This window comes from Trachinotus anak, unplaced genomic scaffold (genome assembly GCF_046630095.1).
Source record: "Trachinotus anak isolate AG129_WGS33_773 ecotype Australia unplaced genomic scaffold, CSIRO_AGI_Tana_v1 ptg000007l, whole genome shotgun sequence".
Taxonomy (NCBI): Eukaryota; Metazoa; Chordata; class Actinopteri; order Carangiformes; family Carangidae; genus Trachinotus; species Trachinotus anak.
In genome coordinates, this window is record NW_027273858.1 from 18,523,381 (window position 1) to 18,545,629 (window position 22,249).

Genomic DNA, 22,249 nt, shown 5'->3' on the forward strand with positions numbered 1-22,249 from the left:
TACACAAGGTCTCCCCTCGCTGCTGTGATTTATAAGCATAGCTTCCATCTGCAAACAGGCTAGGAGGCTTCAAGCTATGGGGGCAGCACCCCAGGTCCAGTGCTATTTACTCAGCCAGCCGAGACGAGGTTCTCCCTCGGCAGGATCCTGCAGTCACTGTGCCCATGCATGGGTTTCTTACCTTAACCTGACTGCTCATGGCTACTCTGTAGTGGCTGCAGCATGGAATGTGACAGCTACAGCAGGAAAGCCACATCTTGCCACAGGTTGAGCCATCTTTATGGTGTCATTTCCCGCTGCTTAACAAATGAATAAAAGCTGCAGGCTATCGTGATCTCAGTGGAATAACAGTGAATTAGTTTCATGAGCACTGTCTTTGCAAGACTCTAGTCACACTTTGAAGTCAATAAATCATTGCTTTAATAAGCTTTTTTAAATTTAATATCCAATCCCATATATTAATATTACAGTTAATGCATACGAATTACAATGAACATCATATTCATTAAAAAGGAGCGTTAATGTAAGAGAAGTAGTTTTTCCAACAAAAGTCACTGTGGCCAGTTTGTGCTGTATTTAATATACTGTGAGTTGAGTAAGTGTGCAGAGATGCAGAGAGGAAAGGTGCTCCACTTTAAAGCTATGTGATAGATTAGGGAGGAGTTCCAGCAACAGCATAATTTCCCTGGTGACCAATTTCTGAACACTCCCTAAGCAAAGAAAATCAGCAACAAGCCAACATGTCAGGCACGGCCGCATGCCAGGGTGCAGGCCAACATGCTGACTCACTTCTAATGAGCAGCCAGAAATAATAACCTAAATTAGGAATCATAGGTCATGACTGCATATATATCGCTGACTGTCCTAATTAACACTAGACCTTGTACAGTGTAAGCTGATGTACAGGTATGTACGCTAACAACCATCAAAATAGCTACTACGGTGGCCCCAGTGTTGACGGTGGAAGAACAAGAAAAATAGGCTATGCTTTACTAGGCTTACAGAGTTTCATGCTGTGGCTGCTTTTGAAATCTACTGTAGCTGTTGTACTGCACTCACTTGGTGTATTCCCAGCTTACATGCTTTCATAACACATCATAGGACACTGGCTGCCGTTTGTTTTCTCTCTCTAAAAGAGCTACAACTTGATTTGATGATGAACAGTTCCAGTGGGACTGACCATCAGCTCTCATCTGCTCTGAATGTGAATAATTACAATACTGCAGCAGGTATTACTGCAGTAAACACATGCTGTAGTCCTCCCCATGCTCACCTTTACATTAGGAGCACTTTTAATGATTTTAACAAAATTTGAAGCTTTTAATCAGTTTTGAGCATATTGATATTTACAGATATGAATTAGCAGTAAGGTTTAGAATTTGTTCACACTTAATTGTAGTTTATTGCTTGCTGTGCAGCGGATTTATAGATGAAAAGGAGATGCCAAGATGCTCTCCAGGCTTTGCAGTTTTATTGGATATATACTTCTCTTCACTTTTGGCAATAACCGTCCTTTAAACAAGTAAGTGACATCTGCATGTGCCACAAAAGTGTCAGAGCTTTACAGCATCCCGTTAAGTGATTACCTGATGCATTTTCACACCAGATCGATACTCCTTAATGGATCAGCCAGGGAACTAATAAAGATTTTAATTGATTATGCTGATGGCATGTCATTGCCACAGCCTGTGATGTGTTAAGGTTTGGTGGCAATCAGAGCAGAAGTTCAAATTGAAGAGACTGACATCGTGGCCTTTCAGCCCAGAGAGGATAACAAGGCTTCTGGCTCAGGACCAGTTTGGCAGCTGAGACTGGCTGTAGGCACTGACAGGAAATAATGCTCATCTTATCTGAAGATTTAATTCATTTACTTTCCTCTTATTATTACACAGCTTTAAATAGATTCCTCCTGTTAAAGAAAATGTTGATGCCTATTTGTATTGATTGTTGCCAAATGTAAAATTGGCACAATTTAGAGAGTACCTAAAAGTAATGGGATTCTCACTGGACTAAATTCCAAGATGCTGCTAATGAGTCCATAGATTAGAAGAACACTTACATGAACCACTGCATTTCATTTCTGCAGGTGTTAAGACATCAGCTGGGGTATAATATCCAAATTTGTTTATATCTAACATCAAATTTGCACTGTTATTTATTTCTTATGTTATTGCTCTTTTGGATATTTCAGCATTTTGTGTCTCAGTTTCAGTATGCCTCCGTGTGTGCCATGGGCAGAGCTTGGCACAGGACTAAAAATGGTCATGCTTTTCCACGCTTCATCATCTATGGTTTGTGTCAGACCCAGACAGTCATCTGGAAAGGTCAGAGCTTTGGTAAAAGATTTAAATCACCCTACAGAAGAAAGATTCACCTTGACAGGCGGAACCTGAAAACTGGTAAATAAGAATACAAACAGAGACTCATTCCTCTTCGCTTAAAGCAAGGACGAAGCGACCGTTGCATTTCAAAGCGGGTGTCATAGGTTGTGATGCTTTAGAGAAAAAAATGTACATAATTTATCAGTATTCAGTTAATTAATTACTATCCTACCATGTGAATTCTGTTTATTTCTTGTGTCAGTTGAAAAGATTAGAGCCACACAAGATAAGAACTCTGACTACTTGTTTGTATAATTATATGAGGTGACATGTATTTGCCATCTTTCTCTTTCAGTTCTATTAATTGTATTTGCAGTTCTAAAATGAAGTGATCTTGGCACAGCTGCTAGCAACAGCATGTTTCTAAATACAACTTGACAGGGTCAGTGTGGCAAAACAAACTGTTGGGCTTAGTTTTGGCACTGGAAGAATCTGACATATGGGTGTTGTTCTTTGATGAATCTCTTTGTTGTTCTATATTCATCCTGTTGTGAGCTGCTACTGGATGTTTTCCTTTTTTTATATTTGTCATCTTACGATATTAATGTTGTGGCCACGCCTTTTGATGAATGCAGGAACTAAAGCACGTATTCAGCTGCTTTTGAGGACAAATTGGACCTTTGAAGAAATCCTTTCTCTTTACTGTTTATTAATATACTTAAAAAGATGAATGTGAAATAGGGAAACTTACAACAAGACCTATGTATCATAATATATTTGCTCACACAAGTAAAGAATAATGAAACTATTTTCAGCTATAAAGCCATGCTTGAATAATATGTCTGCTGCAAAGTGCTACAAAGCAAGAACTATTACAAGGTGGTTACTTTTTATAATCTTTTTGGAAAAGACAGCCATAAATACATGTAGGTTTTTGTTCTTAAGCTCATGAAAATATTTATATTTATTCTGATTTTCCACATGTCTGTTTGGTTGTGTGTCTGTGTGTCCCTGCGCCTTGGTGATTGGAGGGATATTATTGATTCGCCTATTGATCCACATGTGGCAGCAGTGACTCTGAGTTTGTGTTTAGTTCTCTCATCATGTGAATTAAATGCACTGAAAAAGCCCCTGCTGTGATGTCCTTGTCCTTGCTGACACACTGGAGAGTCACTGCTGGCTCTTTGCATCAACGTTACACAGAATGAAATCTAGCTAACGAAATACATTAAATTAAAGACATGTATCAATAGGAAAAAATTTGATGAGTGGCGTAGCCTCAGTCCTTGGGTAAGTTCCATAAACACTGATGGAAGAGAAGCTCTGCGTGTAAGTTTGGGCTGTAGGCAAAAGACAGGATCAATCGACCTCATTTGGATATTCATGTGCTGCAGATTATTAAGCAGCGAGCTCTGGATGTACCTATGAATTCACCACAGTTCCCTCAGGCAACATATGCAAACTACGACTGTTATGGACATCAAGTACGGGCCTTCAGTACTAATAGGGCATCTCGTTCATTTGGGCAACAGTACATGATAGAACGTAGTCCTGCAGCCTCCTTAACACCACAGTGTTATCATGATAATCCATCTAACGTGTGTGTAAATGGAGGTGTTGAAGTGCAGGGTGGATTTAATCTGTCTGGTTTTGGAAGTCAGCAGAAAAATACACAGTACATAAATGTGTGTTTGTGTTTCTGCATTGTATGTGAGTGCTGGAGTATGGTTTACAGTGCAGCTGTGCATTAGCATTGCAGGGATTTGGGCAAATGGTATTGCAAATTGCTCCTCTTGGGAATGAATAAGTGAGGCAGTAGAGATAAACGACAAACATACAAAGGTGAAGAGTAGCTTTCCTACAGTGGCTGTAGTTTAATGCAGATGTATGCAATATTTACTTTCAGTTGTTGATGTATGAATTTCTCAGCTGTGGATTTTATTATAACTAATTAAATAAAAATCACAACTGGAGTGTAGCTTTGGTGACAGGAAATGTAATAGGATATAGAATAGTAGGATTTCAACATCATGGAGGAGAGGTTTTAGCTGTAGTTTATTTAGTGCTCTTCAGCACACATTCATTTCTTGATGAGACTGATAAAAGTTACGGTTGTAATTTCTGATCTCCTTCACATCTCCACACCTGCCCATACTCTTAGAGCATCCTCTTCCATTAATCTCACTGTACCTCCTGCCTGTCTGACCACCATGGGTTTAGAGTTTTAGACTGTGTTGCCCCTCGCCTCGGGAACTCACATCCACAAGACATCTGTAATATTCACTCTCTTCCTACCTCAAAACACACCTCTTTTAATTTGCCTATTCTGTTTGACTCCAGCCCTAGCAGCTATGCAATCATATTTGTTTTATGCAATTATATTTATTCTAACTTATTTGTATTTTATGCCTTGTTGGACTGCTGTTTGTTGCTACTGTATATTTGATTTATTTTACTGTGTGATGTTAGGTGTCCTCCACTGCCCTGAAAGGCACCTATAAATAAAATGTATTGTTGTTATTATTCTTGTTTTGTCACATTTTACTTGTGATCATGGTTTGACTGTTCTCTCTTTTTTGCACAGGCCTTCCCATGTATATCCACAGGCATCTATGGTAAGCTTAATCTCTGCTACTTTATTTATTTCACTTTATTCTTCTGTTTGTTGCTTTTCACTTTAAATACATGTTTTATGATATGTACACATTGTCACTCTGTACGTGCCTCATGTTGCAAATCTGATCCCAGTGGTTGCATGTTCAAAATTCTGCTTAAAGGGAAGTGGTATTCAAAATAATGTAACTACTATATTTACTTTGACTTTGAAGAAGAGTACAGTATGGAGAAACTTACCAACAAGTTCACCTTACACCATGTTGCACAAAGACACAACCTAGTATAAGGTGAACAAAACGTAGACCCTGAACAATGCTTGTGCTCCCTTGTGGGGCCAGGCCTGATATGCAGCAAGGAATCGCAGTGTGCTCATTAGACTTAAACAAAGTCACATTGAAAAGATGCAAAACTAGTTGACAGGCTTTGAGGTTTTGATGGCAAAAGATGTGGGAGGCAGGGTAACTGCTGGATTGTATAGAAAATATAAGTTGCTATTGCTGAGATTAAATAATTGTCTTTTTCACCGTTCTCACATACAGTGAGACTGTACATACAGCAGTCACAACTTTAATAAACTTGTGAATAATTTCAAATTACCAAGATGCCTGTTTTGTGTAAAACAGTGCATTTGCCTTGGTTAAAACAAAGGCCATTATCACCTAGTAAGTGTTTAACATGACCATTGATCTGTAATTGTTTGGACAGTCATCTCATGAGATTCATTAGGTCCTCTGATCACTCTCTAAGGCATATAAGACAAGAAAATGAAGACCGACTTATAAGAGCAGGTGCTCCCTATGGTGTAACAGTCTTCCCTCAAAGTGCTCTGTATACATGTGCAAGGTTTATAATGCTCCTGTGTGCAATGTAAAAACAAATTCAAAAGTGCTTGCTTAAACTCCTAAGTTTTTCATATATAGTCTTTTATTACCCTTCCATGTCCTCCCTGGTGTCTAGAACGTCCATCAGGGAAGAGATGATGTAATTCACCTCTTAAAACATGTTAGGGCAGAAAACTGCCTGAAGCTTCTGGAGCCAAAAGATGATCCTAACTCTGTTCACATGGTTGACATTTTGTATCATTCTAGTGTGTTTCTTTTGTTTTTTCAATCCTGTCTATGTCTGAGCCATATTTTCTGTGCTGTAGATAGGTCTGGCATGTACCTCACAGTAGACAGATTTCGTGATACTTTTGACTTGAAAACAATTTCACTTGTGAAATTGTTGAGGTTTTGTTCTGTACAGAGTTGGCAGCATTTTGAAAATGTAATACCTTGGGCTTAATTTACTAAACCTACTGCAAATTAGAGTCATGGCTGCAAAATGCTGCATAGCTGTATGTTTTCAGTTTAACTGGGTACTTTCCAACACTGATAGTGCAAATGAGCTCAGCCACAGTTGACTTATTTAAATGCACCGCTGCTAATTAAGACCTGAACCTGGACTGTTTAACTCAACATGCAAACATTTGCAGCTGAATTGCAAACTGCAAGTGAAGCATCACCCATACCTGATTTTCATTAGATTTTAACAAATACAATGCATGGCCAGGCAACTTTGTCTCATACCTTATTTCCATGTTGCATCTAGCCAGTTGTCAAAAAAAGCTGCAGTGTGTTTATGAAAAGTGGAAGTTGAACACCTGACTTTGTTGTGCATTTCAGCCACATATGTCTGCACAGTGCTGAAAGTTGCATCTCGCTTATATTTGCAAATGTCCTTCTGCCAGACATGATATAATGGTTGAGGGAACTTATAAACATATTTTGGAAATGCAATCATGCGATCCTCTTCTGACAAGGAGGAAGTAAAACAAGAATTTAAGCTCTAAAACAGGTTATTGACTATTCACACACTCCCAGACTAAGAATGTGCAGATGAAACACAGGAATATGCACAGCTGAATCTCATTACTGGTAGCATATATGAAATTAGACATATACCAGGTGTTTGGAGTAAAAACTCATTATTTTTCTGTTATGTACTGGATATAGAGTAACATTTGTTAACTGTGTATGCAGAATTTAAAAAAATATAATTATTTATCAGCCATGGGGAAACCTCTAATAAAAGCTTCTTTGCACACACACTATCTTACAACTGTTTTTCTCTGAAAAATCATAACAAACTGAGGCAATCACTGTTCCTCATTTATCAGCCCTATATTAATACTAACTGGCAGCTGTCACCAAGTTGCACACTTAAATAATAAACACCCCAACATACTGATTTGAATGCGCTGATTATAGAACCTGACAAACTGCTGCTCATTAAACCAGATGAACACACACTAACAGAGTGATTTCCCTCAAATTACTATTTTTCTGTCCTCATCAAATTCTGGGCAAAAAGCATCCACCACATTATTAAAACCCTGGGCTCTGATCTGATCTCTGCACCAGTGGAGAAGAAGCTGAGAGTCTAAAAAAAAGAATTGCTAATAATGGCGCAATAGTTGGGAGTTCACTAAGCTGTGCATTTTCTATTGAAAACCACACAGCTGCAGGTCTGTGCGCAAATTCCCAGTCAGCACAGTTAAACGTCCATGCATGTCAAAGGGGGTGAGGTAGTCCAAGTGGCTAAGCATCCTGATACACAGCATAGCATACACTTGTTAGTGAAGCCCAGTATGTATCGTGAAAAGAGCCTTTGTGCCTATAAATCTCCAGATGTTTATAATTTGCACTCTGTGCTGGATAGAACACGTCACTCTTGGGATATTGAACATTTTCCAGCCATCACTTTTGTGATTCTCACAGTTTACTGCACAACAGCTCCTCATCATTTCCTCTCACCGTCTCTCTCTGCAGTATTGTCTGTTTCCTGCCACCTGTCTGTGCACGCATCTCAAAATGGCTATTACTGAAGTGATAATGACACGAAGGGCTGAAATTGTAATTTTCTTACTCTTTTCCTCTCTCTCTCTCTCTCTCTCTCTCTACCTTGCTGATTATTTCACTGCTAAATTTTCGGTGAGAGATGATAAGTTCAGCAGTCATTTCTGTAAAATTAATTTCCTCTTTTCATATTTTCCCGTCTTGCATAGGAATTTCCACACAAAACACATTTTGCATTTATCTGAACACGTATTATTTAGTTTTCTGTTATTTTTTGTGTCACTTCAAAGTAATTATGAAAACTGATTCAGTTACTCATTAGTGCTTAACTTAAAAACTGTCACAAATCCTTACTAAATGAACTAAACTAATTATGATGGACAGAACAAAAAAATCCACAATATTGCTTTAAAATGTGAAAAAGTTAATTTTGCTTGGTAACGATGACAACACTTTTTACAGGTTAAATTAAAGAAATAAAGAGGAGTTCAGGTAATGGATTCATACAGGTCTTTTTTCAAAATGGATATGTGTAATGTGGAGTAAAACAGCTGTATTGTAGCGACACAGAGGTAGCCTGAATGCATGCAAAGGGAGGGGCTGGTCACTGTTTGTGCTGTATGCTGCTGACGACGGCACTGCCTATTGCCGTTCGCTGTGGTGCTGTGTGCTGCATCGTCAGTGGGAGCCCATCATAGCACTCCACCAGCAGCCCCTCACATCAAAGGGAGAGGCTGTGCAGAGACAAGCATGCAGCGGAGGGAGGGGGGGGGGGGGGGGGGTGAATTAAACAGCCTGTTCAATAAATAAACAGCTTAGCGCTTCCCATAACTGCATCTCCACAGAACAATACAGCTGATTAAGACTGAAGATCTTCACACAGCAGAAGGCAAATCGAGGAGGGACTTTCAAAGGAACCACACTATAGTACAGTGCTATGATGTTATTTTCTATGACTCGTCCCTGTGCCCCCTGAGTACTGCCATGTTCTGAAAGGGGCCCTGCTCTCTTGTCAGGCATTTTGACATTTTCTGTACATTTTAGATAACCTTTAAGGTCAACCTCCATTTCAGCAAAGTAAACAAAAGCTTTTTAGTGTGAGAGGCACATCTGCCCAGTCTCCCTCTCTCTCTGTCTTTCTGTGTGTTTCTCTTTCTATCTCTCTGTCTCTGTAGAATGCACATAGATATAGCTGTGATTTTATATATGTGTATATGGTCACGCAGCCAGGTACTATACTTATGCACATGCTTGACCCATTTCCACACTTGTAGTGCTGTGGGAACAAATCCTGTGCCCCTAACATTGTGACGGAGAGGAATCAGGAACAAGTTATCCAAGGCCTTTGTGGAGAGAAAAACAGATTTGTCAGGAAAGCTAATGCTAATTGACACTCTCTCTCACGCCTCCATATTCCAGGAGACTCAGTCACCATTGACAGATGATGGCAGAGCAGGGAGGTTGGCTGAGAGGGGGTGCACAGGGGGTACCTTAGACGCTTGAAAAGAAAAATGAGGGCTCACACTGCGCTGACAGTCCAATCCCTCAGTCCGGCCCATTAGCCACAACAGAATTTCTGCACGGATAGTGTGTCGAAGGTACCACCCATAAACAAACTGGTGCCCACTGTGGGCCATGAGGTCACCCAGCATGATAGAGGTTATTAAGTGCTGCTCCTGTTTGCACATCAATCACAGCCATGCGACCCAGGTTTAAATGGATTATTCCTTCCAAGGAGGAGACACCTCTCAATGTCTCACAAGATCAGTGCCAAGAGTCCAACTACCTCAACTTAGAGAGGTCATTTTCTCTTTTTGTATCCTTTTTTCTCCTGTCTTCCCTCCCATACATTCACTTGTCTCGTACAGGCCTTTTTCTCCATCACACGTCTGTCTTACACCTTGACACGCACATGCATGCTCTCACACAGGCGAGGATACTTGCCCGAGCAAAGCCACTTACATAAAAATCCCATTTCATGATGCATTGTGGACAATTCAGCCTTGTGGAGATCACATCTTCGCTAGCACTGAAAGAGCACTTTCCAACAGCATTGTAATGCGCTGTAAAGTGTAGGAGGAGTCTGCTGAGATCAATCTTAGCACGGAGCAGAGGGCTCACTGGTACGATGCAAAAGCAAGGACACAAACATTAAGTCTACTATTTACCTGACAGATGCCATTGAATACACGCATTTATAACCCTATCAAAACAATCAGAGGCCCTCAACACAGCAATGCAGCAGCTCCTTTTAGGACAAATATCTCCCTGTCTACTGCTCACCTATCCCCTTTAGCTTATCTGCCTCTGTAACGGATTTAGGATTGTTGACGGAGGAGTTTTAGCACTGACTGGTGGCTATGGGAGATATGCGGATGTAATCCAACCAAGCTTTACTGGTCTGTCCACACTGCCATTCTACTGTACTGTCCAGATCAAAGGTGTCAAGCAGCTAAGGATTTTTTTCTCCAGCCAGCATCATGCTCTGGCTCTCTTCATCCCCGTCCAGGATTAGGAAAGTTGGAGACATTCATGGCACCTTATCTCCTGACAGTGATGGCTTCCTGCTAGTAAGCCAGAGATGACCTGGGCAAGTTCCCTCCTCTCTTAAAATCTAGGGTTTACTACAGGGAGCTTAGCCCAACTAGGTTGGGAATTTCAAGGTACATAGGAGCAATGTACTGTATCAGTGGGCAGCAGAGTGTGTGCTCAGAGGGAGCAGGGGCTTCGTAGCCCATTTAACTGAGTCACACAGTGTGCATTGTACTCAACACTAGCCTTGCTCTACTGTTTTCATGGATGATAAGCCAAATGTAAAAAAACTTCCCACCCACAGGACAATAGATTTAGGCCTTTGAGAAACTCGGTTGAGCATTAAACTTTTGCACATCATGCACTCCTCAGAATGTTTTTAAAAAGTGAAATGTCAGGTGTTAATTTTAGCATGTAGGACAAAGCATGGCATCACCTATATGGAATGTTTCCAACGAAGGTCGTCATCTGTTGTGCCACGGAGGCTGCTCTCTTTCTTCCTACCTCTTTTTCTGCCTGTCTTCCTCACACAGCACCCTCCCATCCCTCTTTGTCTCTGTCTCCTTCTGTGGGCTGCAAAGTCGGTCATGGTCACAGCCCTGCCATGTCCCAGTGTTGGTGTAGAGAGGAGCTCCAGGCCATTTGACACCCACGCTTTGGCATCTAGAGTCCTGGGGCGCTACTCTGTCCTCCACCCCGGGTCACCTCACCTCTCCTCTGGGCCCTGATGGGGTGACAACTCCCCCCCTCCCCTTTCCAGACAAACACATAGCACTGCTGCCCTCAACTAGAGCAACCCTCAACTGTGCTACACTTAATGACTCCCTCCTGCCGCCCAAAACACAGTCAGCTAATCTACTTTGTATAATAATGTACTTAAATGATTCCAGCCTGCATGTCCTTCATAACAATGGTCTTAAAGGCAGCAGTCATCATCTCTGTGCCTTATCATTTTAAGACAAACAAAACATACAAAACATTCCTTTACAAAAATATTTGATAGACAGCAGTATGTATTCATAATGTTAAAATCATGAAAAATCAGATATACATTAACATTTCATGTTTTTTTATATTGCTGTTTTTTTCTATGGCAGATTTTCTATGTTTACTGTGCTGTTTCAACACCTCTGGTGAATTTACAAGTGCCAGATACTTCAGCCTCAGGCTATACGCGACTTCAAGGTAGACAGCTCATCAAAATGAATGACGAGTATTGAGATGTGAACTTTACTACAACTGAAGGGAAGGAGAGTAGGACCAACAATACGATTCTTGCCTTAAGGGGAAAAAAAGCTGTACTTTGTATTTTTCAAGAATTCAGTCAGCATATGTTTATCAAACCTAGGCCACATACCCTCACAAGCAATCATTATGTGCACCAAAAAACTGTAGAAATGATGAAGCCCTGAAATAACAGCAGGTTGTGGTACATTCCTCTCTATATAAGCCCTCTCAGGAAAAACAAAACTGGTGTGGTCTGCAGTATGTGCCTACCCATATATTTGCAAACAAAGAATGGAAATGCATCATGGCACAGACATGTATTCAACTTGTTGACTTACTTCTACTTGCTTTATCAGGTGATACAGCTACTTCTCACTCCGTCTCACTAGAGAAAAACACCTTAGCTACACAAGTTTGTTGTGAAAGTTAACTCTGTAGATTTAGGATATGAAAGAGTTGCCATGTTGGCAAAAGAGAGAGCAATGGGCTTTGCTTGTTCTTAAAGCAAAAATTCCCCCTAAGGCAGAGTGCACCTTTATATTATTTTTCCTACGCTCCAGTTCAGTGGATATTTTTGAACATGAACTTCTCTTTCCAGCTTTCACAGAGTAAAGTCAGAGTTGTTTGTGATGTAAACTGGGAGCTGTTTCATTATGAACTGAATAACTGTGCATTTCTGAGCTTCATCCAAATAGTGGCTTTCCTCTGGTTTCTAGTTTCATATAAAACACATAAAAACCATATTCCTTAAAAGTCACCCAGGGTCCTGCACAAGTGTTCATAAAGGTGTTCTGCATATGACTAAGAGAAGGGCCAGAAACTGTGTCTCTGGGTTGCATCAGAGATTAGAGAGCGCTCTCTTTTTTTCATATTAACAAAGGTCCTACATGCCCAAGATCATAGGAATAAAATATGTGAATTCTGTTTTAAGATGAAACTTCCCTTTGGCGTAACTCACTGTGCTGATGTGGAGACATGGATGAAAATCTAACTTTCATTTAAAAAGGAAATTAAAGCAAGTAATCTTTCTTATATACAGTAATTTGATCATGCCTTATAATGGTGGCTTAAAATTAGTCATAGGGATGAAATGATTGGAAGAGCACTAATGGAAAAGACCTGACTTGCAGTCTTCTCAGCTCAGGTTCAGTGATTATCTAACATAATTCTCTCTGGTCACAAGTCCAAATTTGTTGTGGTGGCTGAACCCATGACTGGATGTGCTATGCAAAAGTTATGTAAGCACATTGTGTCACCCTAACCCTTTGTTCACATGGCACGTGCCAAAGTCTTACCCCCCCAACCACCCACCCCCTCTCTCTCTGGATGCTGTGCTCTGCCTGGTGATGAAGTAGAGGAGCCTTCAGCAGAAATAACACTGCACCACCTGAGTCCTCATCAGCAGCGCTGCGCTGCACATATCCCATCAGAGCGCCTCACTAAGACAAATCTCCCTGAGCCGACCATGTTCCCAGCATAAGAGAGAACCAAGCCAAGCAGTGCAGGGACCCTGGAGGGTCCACCATAACTGCGCCTGACGCCAGCTCTCCACCTCCTGACAGATTAGCTTTCATTGAACCCTCCACACAGCAAATGGAGCAAAAGAGAATGAGGAGGAGGCGTTGAAGGGAGTCGATGTAGAAGTAACACACTGAACTTTTAATGTTGTGTGTACTTGAGCATAAAAAAAATCACCTCACTCAGTGCTTTCCCAATGATTTTTCTTTTTTTGAACACCTGCAAGTGGATTGCATTAACTGTACTGCCAATGCTGCTGTGACCGAGAGAGCTGCTGAAAGGGATGATCGAGGGTATTTTATTGCATCTGCTTTTTAGCATATAAACATGCTTGGCCAAGCTGACGGGGACAGAGAGGCACTGAGAGGAGACGTTAGGAGAGGTAAAGGTAGAGGATACTGTGAAGGAGACAAATGATGAGAGAGGGCTACCGATGCACTTGAGCTGCTGCTGTTGACCTTGGGCCATTGATGTTGCTGTCAAGCAGAGTTCCTCTGGCGGGCTGCCCCCAGATGCACTGACCCCCTTTTCCAGCTTTCCATCTAACTCACTCTCTTTTGTATATATCTATCATTCTACTTTCCTGTTGTGTTTTCCACTGGTTCTGTAGCTCACCTCTTTTTCCCTCTCTCTCTTTCTGAGATCTGCTATGATTAATAGGTTTTGCTCCCAAATCAATAGAGCATTTGTAGAAACTCTGCACTGAACAGATTAAATGTACTCAATGCCATCTAACCACTGCCGGTGATCAGATTGTCCTATTATTATGATTAAGACCTGTTTCTAAATGTGCCTCTCTTCATCTCTCTTAAGATGGCATAGTGAGAGCACAAAGGCGGGTCCTTACTTCTTTAGCAATTTACTAATGTATTTCATTTGTTTATGTGCTTACTCCTCTGACACCTCTCCCAGTGTGCACACTCTTCCTTAACAGCTGGTCCTATCTCCGTGGATCTATTTTTCTTCTTTGTCTTCCGCACATCTGTTTGCCTACGTTACTTGATGTGTGAGTTGGAGTGTCAGCACACCTGCATATGTGTGCAAAAGGATTTCAAAACGGAAGCATCACCAGACAAAGTGATATCACTGAAAAGGTTAAGTGTGTTTGGGAGACAAGAGGAGTCAGGTGACCTGCAAACTGATTTGGCATGCTGGATTAGGTTCTGAGCACACAGCTCTTGGGGCAGCTTTTGAAGGGCAGAAGCCATGAACGGTCCGTGCACTGTCTGCAGACACTGCCTAACAGAGCCGTAGGAGCAGACTGGCTGTCACTGCCGGCTGGTATGCAGCTCACATCTCGCTTCACCCAGGGCTCGAACAGGAGCTGAGCTAAGCCCCTCTCCTCTCCTCTCCTCAGTGTAACTCAGCCACTCATGTCAGGCTGAAAAGGGGGAGGAGAAGAAAAACAGAAAGAGAGACATCAAGAGTAGTCAGATAGGTGAGAGTGGTGGGGATGCGGCAACATGAGGTACATCGTGACTGCCAGGGCAGTTCATTTAAAGCATTTACAGAATATTTGTGAGAGGGTTTGACAGCAGGTGTTCTGAAGTGAAGGGGTTCAGGAAATGCAAGGAGAGATCTTTGTGGCTTTTCGTTTTTCTTTACATCAAGCTTTAAGGGTAGAGGTCGTTGCAGTACTTGTAAGCCTGTTACATAGGTCATAGAACATTATAGTTGTGGCAATGACCCGGGAAAAGAAAAATGCTTGAGAATGTGACCCATGCAATAACCAACAGGTTACAGCTATGGCATGGCCCTTGTATCAGTTGATGTGGGTTGAAATTGAGGTCTTGACCTCTGTCGTTAGAGGAAGACAGTGTCTGCCGCAACCTGTGGTTCCTTATGGATGTCAAGGGTTATAATATGGAGGAGTTGAGTTTTAAATCCTGAACCAGGTCAGTCATGACTGAAAAAAATGGGACATGTTTGTTTGCTGGCTTCTGGTCTTAAATTTGCAGGGGGCAAGCAGTGTTAAGGATATACTTTTGAGGCCACTTCAATCTTGCTCCAGGATTTGTATGGAGGCTTTAGAATGAAATGTTGTCATCAAGTTTTGTGAAAGGCACAGAAGACCAGACTCAACTATAATTACTTTGAAATTAAGATAACTGAAACACTACTCTGTGACAGAGCAGTAGTTTGTCAGCGCTTTTAGTAATGGCATATATACTCTCCAGCTGTAGCAAGGCTGGCTCAAGGGCTTTTATAGTCAATAGCTCACTCTAGGTGTTGGGTCTTTGGAAGTTCTCTGGTATGGCTGAAAATGATCTTGAGATTAGCATCCAGCAGTCTTTCCTTAGCTGGCCTTATTAAAAATTAATCACATGGCACTCTGTGTGTGTGCGATCAATATGTTGTGTTAATGCAGTATTCGGGTTCATGATTTGGCACAACTGTTGTGATTAATTCAGTCATTAGCCACATTGCCTTTTAGCCACACTAGCTTTTCTACTTTTTCATTCTAGCAAACTGATAAGATATCCAGAGTAATTTTCCCTGTAAAGGCAAATATATTATTTAATTATACCTGAGGTGATAATGAGCAAGGTTGTAATTACAGACGTCTATTTACATACATAGTTTGTGTGAACACTTTGTGCCCCTGAAATATGTCTGTATGCCTGTGTGTTTTCCGATTACAGTGCATCTGGCAGCACACATCTACAGCAGTTTATCAGACAGCTGGTCACATCTACCAGACACAAGCAGCTTGTGCTGCTTTCTATTGATTTAGGAGAAATCCTGTTACCTGTGGAGATATCGGTTTGTCTGTCTGTTCCCCTGTCTGTTTTTGTCTCCCTCTTGCATCTGCATGTTGGATGAAACTGGTATTGACACGTTTTTTCTTTCTCTACTAGGTTTTCCCAATGAGCCTGCAGCTGAAATTGCTCTGAATACAGTAAAGAGCTGGATCGAAGAGAATCCTAATACGGTAGGACACGCCTGGGTCATGCATGTTTAAAAAATCAAAAATCAACTGTGAGTTTGAAGCTACTTATGCATTTGTGCAGGCACTGTCTATTTTGTGCTTTTGTTGATTTGTTATGAATGGAGATTATTGGACCACGGCAGAACACTAATTCCCATGCTTCCCCGTATCATAACAGACATCTGATATGGACACCTGCCTCGCTTGATCAGCCATTTAGTTTGTGATCTGCATGCATATCAAATTAAAAGCCAGTCTGAGACTAATCAGGCCTTAAATGGTCTGTTGACTGTTTAATTGGTCTATGCTGGGGAGAGCTATTAAACCCAGAAGAACATAAACACATCAGTTGAAATATTTGGAAATTGTATAAGATAAATTATAACCATACTTTCCGAGGACTGAGGGCTCATATAGTCTAGAAATTCCTGGTCATTAATGCTTGCTGATCTGTTGTGCCAGAACAATTTATTTGGTGAAAAACATACATAAACACAGTCATCTTGAAAGTGAAAAGGAGGGGAAGAGGTATAATCTGACAAACGGACAATCATCTTCAATTTTAGTTATTAGGTGAGTAGCAAAATAGTCATCATTTGAATAACTGTCACAAAGAGATAATATGCCCATCTTCCCCGTGGAAACTGAAATGGATGTGGACATTTTAATTTCAAAGCCACTTTTGCTGAAGATTGAGCTGAATGCTGCTGTAATGATCTTTACCAGAGTGAAGTCAGCACTGCTGTCCACTATTAACCAGAGAGAAAAACAAACACTGCTGTGCTAGTTTACAACTACCACACCAGTGAAACAGCTGCGTCTTCATACTGATTTCTATATGGCCTTGCTGTCAGGTTAGATCTGATTATGAAGTATTTCTTTGAATCTGTTTGTGCTACACCCAGTGTCTTGTAATGCACAAATTAATCAGGTCAAACTCCATGTGGAACTGTTAAAATGACCAAATTAACACTATGGCTAATTTTAATACAGCCAATTATGAGTTAGTTACATAAAGCTTTCACAGCGCCTTTATTATGTGTTAACATGGATTAAAGAAGAGTATTTATCACCTCGATGTATTTTCATCAACAGTTCACAGTGACAGAATTTTGTCCAGTTGTCAGGAGGCGGTTTAAGGCTGTACACAACATTTATCAGTTTGTGTGTCAGTGAGTGATGGTAACCTTCGGGGGTCATCTCTGTTTACTGTGGCACTGTTTATATCTGTCACTGTGGATTGAGGTGTTTTATAAAGCTCACAGCTTGATGTGCTACAACATCCCTCAGCTGGTGTTATGGATGTTGTGAACAGACAGCCAAATGATACCGAGCTGCTGGATTACTTTGCAGTTGATGTGCTATGTTTGCCGCACTTGTTCTCAGCCTGATGATTGCTGTAACATGTACTTGGGGAATCCATCAACACTCTGGCGTAAGGAAGGTTTTATATAGCTTATTGCTCACGGTAAATAACAAGCTAATGTGCAAAGCTGACTATTGTGGTTGTGTTGTTCCACATCCAGGATTGCTGCTTGCCATACAGAGGTAGCACTGTCTCACAGAAGAGACAAGTTTTTGACGACTGATAGCGTTCTCTGGTGTGGGTAGATCAAGTGGAAAGTATTACATTTTATGGAGTCGGGTAGACGTCTACGGAGGTTTCCCTGAACACTGTTTGGCAAAGCTCCACCGGCACAAGCAGTGGGTCCTCAACTTTAACTAGACCAAGAGTGAGTAAGCTTTTAATAAGATCAGAGAGAATAAAGTGAGGCATTTTACCCAGCAGCACAGCAGTGTTTCCCTTACATTGGAAAGTCTTCCAATCAAACCACAGAACAACATACACTGACGCAGGAGGTCTTCTCTCCAATTTATATTTCACTCACTGTTGCTCAGTGATTAGTGACTCTATGTGCATTGCAAAAATAAAAGGAAAAAAATCTTTTTGTAAGCAATTATGTCAGTTTAGTTTTTACCAGACAGAAATAGAGAATTTAAGCAGAACTCAAATAAAAGTTTAATGTAATTTCATAATGCCTGAAGGAACACTATGATGCCTTTCCTGTCAGCTGTGTTAGCATTTCATTGCACATTAAATGTTAAGATGAATGCCCCCTGTATTGTCTGATATGTTTAGAAATCCAATTTATGACTGCAGCATTTACTTGATTGACACAGCCAGCATCAACATGATTAACAACGGACTCTGTGTCTACTCATAGGAACAATTTTAGCTGAGAATCGGTTACTGCATTTTCTGGTCTGAAAGAGAGCTTTTACAGTCAGGAAAGACAGTCAGAACAGGCTTTGAATGTACAGTTTTGTGCAAGTTGATGTTGCATGCTATGCCATCGAAAAGTTTAGTATTGCTGGAGTGGCTCGTATCACAGATTGCAAACAGCTTTCCAAAGATAGACAGAGAATGAGAGGTTTGAAGCCCAGTTTATCATGCATAGAACAATAGGACTAGATTGCTCTGCTCGCTCACCTCCAGCTCTGTGCACTCAGCCCTGAGGAGCCTGTGTTGTGGGCGTCCACAGAGGCAAATCATTTCAGGGCCATGATAAGGGCTCTGCTTTGGGGAAGATACTGTGCTATTGTGGCTGAATTTCAGCACAATGGGCTGGCTGAGGATATAACACACTGGGGTGGCAGAGTACAGGCCACAGCCCCCCTCTGCAACCCCCTCCAGGGACACACACACACACACACACACACACACACACACACACTCTGACATGATAGCATTGTCTGTGTATGTCCATCTTTTAATGTGTGTGCATGTGTGTTATCCAGTTGAGATACATGTGAACCTGGCAGGGTGTAGCAACACACACAGCAATGGAACTGTAATCGTCCACTGATTGAAATGTGCTCACAAGAGGGACTGAGGTCTGAGGACACTTTTGCATCAAATAGCAGAGGACTTTGTGTGTATAGTATGTGTGTGCAAGACAGGGAGAGAGGATGAAGGGGAAAGAAGAGGACACTGCGTGATTGATTAGCAGAGAGTTTATCTCCCAGGCCAGCACACTGTAGCCCTGATACACTCACCAATGCTCAAAGGGTCCCAATGCCAGCATGAAATTCACTCTTAAAAGCACCTAGACTTCCATTGTGGGAGAATAAACAGCCTCGCCGTGGTCAAGGAGAACAGATCCTTTAATCTAGAGAGCAGGAATTATCCTTCAGATCACAATAGATGAAAGAGTAAGGGAGGTCAGCCCCTGCTTTCCTGTATCCCCCACAAGAAATAAATGAAATAGAATATGTGGGTGTGTGTAAACAACAGACCAGAGGGCTTTAATCTCTTCAAAAATGCATAAGGAGTTGCAGACACAGTGGCACTGACAAACCAACACAACCAGTTCTCCGTATGGTATTGGAGCAGTTTCCTCCTGGTCACAGCACCTGCCCCTCCGCTCATCTGGCTTTGGTTTATTTCTCATTTTCAGATCTAATTTGATTTAATTCGGACTTACATAGGTTTAATCTGCAGATGAAAAATGTGGTCTGACACTTTATTTGGCTGCCACGGATGTGCTCTGGATGGCCAAGCTTTTTAATGAAGCGTTTCGAGGGCCAGGCAGCCCAGCATTACTGACACAGACTGAACACTTGAGACAGATTGGGAGTCTGTAATAAGCTCTGCTGCGCTGTGGTGCCCAGGACAAAATTGATGTGTAGAGATTTCACCTTTCAACATCACTCTGGGTTGGGCTTTCGTATTAAGCACAGCACTGTGCTGATTACGCTCCCCAAACAGGTGTTTACATCCCTGTCCCTGGTCTGTAAATGATCTGTTTACCTTTGTTGCATTTGTCATTTAAGACACCTGATAATAAATTCCAACCACAAGCCAAGGATGGAGACTTAAGAGTGATTTGTGACAAACGTCAAGTGACTATTAGGAATAAATACAGTATGGTGTATGTTTGTATGATTGTGTTTTTCTGTGTGAATGGAGGCTGTCTGGGTTTTGGCAGATGGGACTATAATATGACAACATTGAGGCATTCATTGTCGTACAGCTGAATAAGATGGATGGTTGCTGTTATCATGGCTATATTGTGCAGTTCGCCTTTAGAAAATCTGGATTACATTTTTGTGGATTGTGACCAGCTTTATCTGGCGGGCATGGCAAGCAGACAGTAAACTACATATGTGCTCCCTGTGCTTGGTTATCACCTACTATACATGGTGGTTAAAATGATGAATTGCCTCAGAGAACACAAAGAGAGAAGAGGCTCAAAGTCCCACCGCTTTTTCAAGCCCAGTCTTTGTTCTGTTAGCCTCATCCAGACATTTTCAATTGAGTTTATTTCACTGGTCTTTCAAAAAGACAGACACATAATAATCTCTTAAATGTTCTTAAATTAATTTTTTAGGTGCACATTTACAGTAATGGATCTTTTATTGTATTGGACCAGGAAATGTCTATTTAGTCTCTAGATTATATTCATCCATAGAGCACTGTCTTTGAATCAGTCGCCGTAAACACTGACAAGCAGTCTTCTGGAGAGGCTCCCTCTTCAGCTCTTACAGACATACCTCTCTAATTTTACAAAATATAATGTTATTGGCAAAACAGTTGGGCCTACATCACAAGGCAGCAACTAAAAATGATCAGTTAATCTGTCAATTATTTTTTTGATTGATTAATAAATCATTTCTCCCATAAAATGTCTAGTGAAAAAGGTAATTACTGTGAGACCATATTAGACAAGAAAAACCTGCAAACATTCACATCTGAGAAACAGGAAAGAGAGACTGTTTGGTAATTCTGCTTTAAAAAGGTCTTTAATCATCAATAAAGTTACTGATTTGTTTTCTTACTTTTGACTATTTGGTTTAATCTATATAGTGTTCAGGTATTTGAAGCCACTTCCTTACTTTATTCCTTTATTTTGTTTTATTAGTAGTAGTGTTATTATTGTACATATATTATATTTTCTTATCATGGGTGTATCATTGCTCTTATTTGGTTAGTGTGGACTGAAAAGCCCAGTAAGTTCAGCTTAAAGTGATGAAAGAAGCCCTCTGTTGGAAAACCGACAGCGACTGGAACAGAAGCTAACACTAAGTGAGGAAGTACTTCAGCTCTCTGTTGCTGCGTTGTCTCTTCATGGTGTTTTTGTTGTCTAGTATTCAGTGAAAAGACTTTGCCAAGTGTTGCATCTGCAGCCGAGAGAGGCACAAATTTGCTCCACGCATGCCTCAAGGATGCTGATGTGCCGCTGATGGTTTGTGCGACTGGCATGGTGTTCAAAGCCAGCACTGGTCTTTTGAAGTCAGTGTCTAGCCTCTTTGAATCGTTTGCTGTGACTGAGAGCATCAGGGAGATATGTCCTGATCAGGAGCTGAGAGCATGACTAAACACTCAGCTCTTCATCCACATACTGTATTGTCTCGTGTAGATGGAGACGCACAGTTTGACCTCAGATAACTGTATTCTCTCTTCAGACTCTTCACACACATGCAAATTTGACTATGGAAATAGTTTGGAAAGAGTGTGTGAGTCCCTTTTTAGTTTTCTCTGTCAGAGAATTACTTTCCTGGCTCAGGTGTTAATGCAGGCTATGTCGTCTAATACATTAGTGGCAGCCATTTGGCCCAAGGCAGTAGAATGGGGATTTTATGACTTTTATGATCTGGGGATTTTATTATCTGGCTCACTCTAGCTAATATGATGTGTGCTCTTTGATTCCCTTGACCTCAGATTGGTGTAGTTAAATACTACTAGTTTCCTTGTTTAAAGAGATTTAAGATGATAGTGATCCAATTTCTGAATTGACACTAGTGAAAGTTATTTCTTAAATGTTTAACTTTTAGCACTTTATGTTATCTGCAGATGGAAAAGCAGTTTTGATTAAGCGCTCATGCTGCCAACGATAAAGAGTTTATCATGAGCAGCGAATGCTACAGTGTTTTCAGTGTTTATCAGAATGATTTGACTGAGCTCTTGCTCGCAGAGAGAAAGCTTCTCTGCTGGAATGGGGATTAAGGCTATCATCTCCCTATCTTGTCCAACAACCAAGGTGTCGCTTTACCCCTGGTAATTGCAGAATGATCACCTTATTCTCTGATGTAAGGTGACTTTGAGTCCTCTGTTCTGAGGGCAGTGAATATTGAATGCTCTCTCAGTGCTTTGTCCCCACTTGGAATGAAAACAATTAATAAAGGAGTAAATAGAGGTCTATTCACTTTGATTGATTACAGACATAAATGGATGGTGTTTGTGATTACATGGTAAAGTACTAAAATAA

The 22,249-nt window shown here is 41.0% G+C and overlaps 1 protein-coding gene across 3 annotated transcripts in view; it reads left to right on the forward strand.

The window, feature by feature from the left end:
- Nucleotides 1-22,249, forward strand: part of macrod2 (mono-ADP ribosylhydrolase 2) — a 388,659-nt gene that overhangs the window by 288,651 nt on the left and 77,759 nt on the right. For all 3 annotated transcript variants that reach the window (XM_071481180.1, XM_071481181.1, XM_071481182.1), the window contains exons 7-8: nucleotides 4,906-4,936; nucleotides 15,910-15,983. In XM_071481180.1, the coding sequence (XP_071337281.1) occupies nucleotides 4,906-4,936; nucleotides 15,910-15,983 (105 nt within the window). The remainder of the gene's footprint in view (nucleotides 1-4,905; nucleotides 4,937-15,909; nucleotides 15,984-22,249) is intronic.